Genomic DNA, 5397 nt, shown 5'->3' with positions numbered 1-5397 from the left:
CAGGAGAACGCCCCCCGAACGCTGACGCACTGGTGCTGACAGCCGTGTCTCCCGTCGGCACACGCATCGACGGCTGCAGGGGAACAGGACACCCGTCACCCTCCTGCCCCAGCCTCCACAGGGCAGCAGAGCAGGGACTGCTCCAGGGCTTTGAAGCAGCTCCCAGCACCGTGAGACAAGAAAGAAAAGTCCTGGTGTGGTGGCCAGACCAACTAACACAGCTTTGCATTAAAATACAAGGTCAAAACACTGCACACTTTAGTGCTGGCACATGCATCCTCTGGTACCCACTGCCCAGACTCCCTCAGGTGACAGCCAGCCAACCATGCCCATATGAGCCCCAAGTGTCCCATCCTAGATGGGTGGCCAGGATTTAGTAATGCCAAATGTCTGCAGTCATTACAGGCCTGGGAGGCAGCAGGCCCAGTGAGCAGAGTACCCAGGCTGCTGCTGGCCTTACTGGGTCTTCTGCTGGTTCCAGCTTCCCTCCATGTGACCCATAACTACAAGCTCCCTATGAGAGTTCAGATAATAAAAAGGGTTTTTACAGGAACAGGTCTTTCCGTCCACGTTGAGCCTGTAGCCTGGGTTGCACTCGCAGTAGAAGGAGCCAGGGATGCTGACACAGCTGTGCTGGCAGCCATGCTCCCGCTCCATGCACATGTCCACCCCTGCAAGACAGAACGGGCATCAGAGGGGCCCACAGGCATGTTGGGCACACAGAGACCCTGGCTCTGGCACATGCCCTGTCCCTGCAGCAGAAGCCACTGGGACGACCCACACAGCCCCAGCCCTGCCAGCCCCAGTGCTCACCCATTGATTTCCAGTGCACAGACACCAACAGTGTGCCATGCTCTGTCCCAGCACCTCACTGAGGAGATTGCTTCACCATCCACACTGCTCCTAGCATGGGCAGCCACCCAAAACACCCCTCTGAAGGTCATCTTATAGCCCAGACGAGAAGCAAACAGGGCCACCCTTGCCACTCCGCAGCAGCGGCTCTCACCCACCGCAAAGCTTGTCCTGGAACTGCTTCCCAAACTGGTGGATGAGCTCAAAGGACTCCACCAGGAAGACGTGCTCCTCCAGTGGCGGTGAGGCCATGGCCCGCAGCGAGTTCATGTCTGCCCGCTGGATGCCCACGGCATAGATCTCAATGCCAGCGTTCCGGGCCTGGGTGGCCACCTCGGTCACACGGTCCTGGGGTCGTCCATCAGTCACAATGATGGCAATGCGTGGGATCTTCTTGTGCAGAGGGCGCGCGCCCTCCTGCGCGGTGAAGGCCACGTTCATGGCGTACTGGATGGCCAGGCCCGTCATGGTGCCCTGGGCCAGTGGGATGATGCTGTTGATGGCCTTCTCCATGTCTGCACGGGTGAAGAAGGTCTTGAGGGAGAAGATGTTCTGCACCTGGCTGGAGTACTGGATCACTCCTACCCGCGTGGCATTGGGGCCCACGTCCAGGTTGCCGATGATGTCGATCATGAACCGCCGCATGGTCTCGAACTCATAGGGGCGCACGCTGCGGGAGCTGTCGATCACAAACACGATGTCCAGGGGACCTGTCCTGCACTTCAGGGCTGCAAGGGGGCAAAGAGATGGTTCAGTCTTGGGGCTGTCTGCAGGGAGCAGAGAGATTCCTGCCGGGTGCTTAGTGAGGAATGGAGAGGGCAGGTCTGGGTAGTCCCCCCAGACCAGCACCTTTCCACAGCCCAATAATCCCCTGGAGAGTGCTGGAAGAGTGGAAGCAGGGCTGACAGGCTGTGGAGACATGCCCTGGCAGTGGGTTGTTGTGGTTGTGTTTTTTCAAGGGCAGAAAATGACACAAGTGAAAAGCAAAGCTAAGGGCACACACGCACATGGTGGGGATTGAGCCAAAGAGCTGCTCTTAGACATAAGGATTCTACTTCCAGTGCAAACTGGGAGAGTGTTTAGCAAGTGAAATGCCAATGAGCATATTTTTCTTGGCTTCTGTGTACCCAAGCCTGGGAGAATTTGGCCCTAATGGTAAGCAAACACTTTGAGTTCCCTTGGGATGATGCCCAGATCTGGTCTGTCACCTCAACTGCTCTGAAGGTCTCTGAGACAAACTTGCTCCTTTCTTCACTTGCTACTTTCATTGTTTTTAAACTGGAATTTACTTAGATCCCTCTGCCCTGGGAGGAGAGAAGCTGGTACCCCTGGGTTTACTTTGTCCCCCACATCTGGAGACCTGTGCAAGAAGGAGATTCCCCCTCATGTCTGTGCCTCCTGCTGAGGTCACAGCCCATGGGCAGGAGGGTGACAGCCCTGAGCTGGGCTGTGTCAAAGCTGGGGACATGCCCAGAGCAAGTGTTCACTCCACTAGACAGCACTGGGAAGTTCAGGCCCCATGCCTGGAGGGGATCTTCCATCCTCCTGGGGATACCTCACATCCCCCCATCTTATGCAGCAAACTGTCCTCAGATGGCTCCACTGCCCTGATGCCTGAACCCCTCTCCCCTCGAGGCACTCCCCACCGGCTGGGGCTCACCTGCAGGTTTTGGTCTGGCTTCCAGCATTGTCAGGAGAAGCAGGAGGAGAGGGGCAATGGGCAGGAGCTTCATCACGGTTCTGCAAGACCACACAATTCCAGGGCTGGAAGGATGTGCTGCAAGGAGAGGATAATGTGCCATCAGTGATGAGGATGGGCCCAAGCCACAGGGCAACATTCACCTGTGCTGAGTTTCCCCAGGCAGTCCCAAAAATCCTAAGCAGCAGCAGCTTTTATAGATTCAACCCCAAACCTCTCTGAACCCACATGGGATCTTTCCCATTCGAGGACTGGCAGTCTCAGCACAGCTCAATTTTCATTACAGTAGCAACACTCTGCCAAAGAGTCTGATTTTCTGCTCTGGGTGGAGCTGGCCATTGGACAAGCCTTATTTTCACTTGCAAACCAGGCAGATGGGATGTTCAGCCAAATGCTTTTTCCCTGTGTGGCTCTGCAGCCAGTGGAGTGGGAAAGCTTCACCCAGGGATGCAGAGCATCAGCCCTCCTGGCACTTCCTCCACATGGGAAAAGACCCCAGATGAAACACCAGCACAGACAAAACCTGCTCAGAGTCACTGACAAATATCATTTTTAAAAAAAGTTCCATAAATTTAGTTTCTGTTCATTTCCAAATTCCCTTTGGAGAGCAGAAGCCTCTGTGGGCAGAGGGTGTAAGGATGCCTGTGCAGATGGGCACCTGGTTCCCCGGGCAGGTGGTGGGTGAAGCACTGCCAACCTGCTGCTCTCCTCCTCCACATCACCTCGGGGTCCCCACCACTGTCACCAGTGCTCTGCAGCTCTCCCTGTCCTGATGGCTTTTGCAAGGGATGCTCTGCACCTCATGCCTTTAAGGTGGGATCATTGGGGAAAAAGATATTTAAACTGGTTACCCGAAACCTCAGCTTGTCACTTCTCACCTTCCCTGCACAACTCTGTGTTGCCTGCCATGCCTTTCCCTGCCTTGCCTGGCTCCTGCAGGGACGTGGTTTTATTTCACTTATTTTTATTCCAGCTCTGGTTGGAAACCCAAGGTGCTGGGGATGGAAATGCCACAGACAATGCAGCTTTCCCCAGGAGAGCTGCAGTGCCTGGATTAGGCACAGATACTGGAAGGGTGCTTTTTTTTTAAAAAAAAAGCACACAGAAATCCATTTTATCAGCAGTTATCAGCCGATATTTATTTAGCCCCAGGAGGACTCAGTTGTAATTCATCACCAGGGTTGCTGTTTAATTGCTCAGTGGTTACGTGCAGCCCTGAACACCACGTCTTTGATAGCAGGGACACTGATAATAGGTTTCACAGCTGCATCTTAAAACTGTCTCCAGACTCAGCGTTCACACCTGAAAAACTATACTGAAGAAACAGGACAGAAAAGGGCTACAAGAGGAAACTGGGATGCAGAATACCAGTCTCAAAGTGAGAGACACAGCCTTTCCCTGGAGGTGAGCAGCCCACCAGTGCAGGACACAGCGGCTTTGCAGCAGCTTTGGGAGCTCCTGCAGTCCTGCAGCAGAGGGGCTGGTGGGCTTGCTCCAGGTTGTGGAGATGGGGTGGGATGCAGCCTGGCAGGCATTTTCTAGGAAGCCATGGGGCCAAGGTGAACATTGCTTTGTGGCCAGGAGCACTCAGGTGCCTGTACCCCCTCACAAGAGCACCATGTACAAGCAGAAAAGTAAACATCTCCTCAAGCAATCCCATATCATTCCCCCATTTCTTTATCAGATTCTTTTTCCAGTGATGCTCTTTTTTGGTGAGAAAATACTAATCACTAAATATTTTTGGGACAGATATGTCACCTATAATATTTCTGCAGCTCTCCTCTCTCCACATTTCCCTGCAGCAGCAGGTTGGTATGGAGCCTGTGTCTCACAGCATCCAGAGAGCTTCAAAGCCAGCCCAGAGAGAGGAATGAGCTGTCGGGCCAGGAACCAAGAAGGAGAAAACCAGTTCACGACTGATCTATTTTTAACAGCATCTCAGCTTTGGATGAAGTCTTGGCACTCCCCATGGCTGGAAGAGCTGATGCTGCCTGGACAGGGCAGGGCATGGTAGCTCAGCCATACATCCAGCACCAGCCCTGGCAGCAGAGACCAGGCTGGGATAGTGTCCCAGTCCCTGACTCAATATAATGCCCAGCCCTGTGCCAGCAGCAAGGCTGATGGGGACAGGGAAGCAAAGATGAGGGACAGATGCCCCCCAGTATCTCTCCCACCACCCCACACTGGGCAGCTTCCCTGCTACTCACTGTCCTTACTCTCCTGAGGCTTGTGGGACCGGGGCTGACTTGCATCCCCATGGAAGGGCTCCCTGCACCCTGACAGCTCCCACACCATCCCCCCCACGCTGAGCCCCTTGCCACCGTGCAGGGGTGGGAGGGAGATGGGTGGGAAGTGACCGGCTGGCAGGCAGGTGCTGCGAGGCAAGGCAAACACGGTGCCGGCTGCGACCTTGAGATAACAACTGAGCTATAAAGGAAAAAAGGTTCAGACAGGGTGAGTACTGCCGGCTGGGCTGGCTCGGCTGAACTCTGTGGCAGCTGAGCTGAGAGGAACACTTGGACCATCACCTTACGTTTCTGAACAACACAAGGGGAAAACTAGTCATTGTTCGACACTCCTGAAGATGTTCAGTACATGGTGCAAAGAAGGTGACCAAGGAAAGAGCCAGAAGTAAGGACAGAAGGTCAGCAATGACCCCGACCTCCTCTTGACCCTCCTCCTCCACTGCCCCTAACCAAGGAGCACATGGAGATGGATCCCCAGAGACAAACAGGTAAGCCAGCACGCCTTCCCTGGGCACCTCCCCTGGCAGTGCTGCTCCCCAGGGCACTTGCATCCCTCCCTGCTCCACCACTTGTCCGTCTGCGCTCCCTGCCAAGTGCTGA

The 5397-nt window shown here is 54.7% G+C and overlaps 1 protein-coding gene across 1 annotated transcript in view; it reads right to left on the bottom strand.

Annotated features, from left to right (window-relative positions):
- MATN4 (matrilin 4) overlaps positions 1-2585 on the bottom strand; it is a 5774-nt gene extending 3189 nt beyond the window's left edge. The window contains exons 1-3 of the mRNA XM_009073390.1: positions 2499-2585; positions 1011-1572; positions 549-671 (exon numbers count right to left, since the gene is read on the bottom strand). Of these exons, the coding sequence (XP_009071638.1) occupies positions 549-671; positions 1011-1572; positions 2499-2585 (772 nt within the window). The remainder of the gene's footprint in view (positions 1-548; positions 672-1010; positions 1573-2498) is intronic.
- Between the last annotated feature and the right edge of the window lie 2812 nt (positions 2586-5397).

This window comes from Acanthisitta chloris, unplaced genomic scaffold (assembly GCF_000695815.1).
Source record: "Acanthisitta chloris isolate BGI_N310 unplaced genomic scaffold, ASM69581v1 scaffold3304, whole genome shotgun sequence".
In the NCBI taxonomy this organism is placed as follows: domain Eukaryota; kingdom Metazoa; phylum Chordata; class Aves; order Passeriformes; family Acanthisittidae; genus Acanthisitta; species Acanthisitta chloris.
The sequence above is the reverse complement of the archived record's forward strand: the minus strand, read 5'-3'. Positions and strand labels throughout refer to the sequence as shown.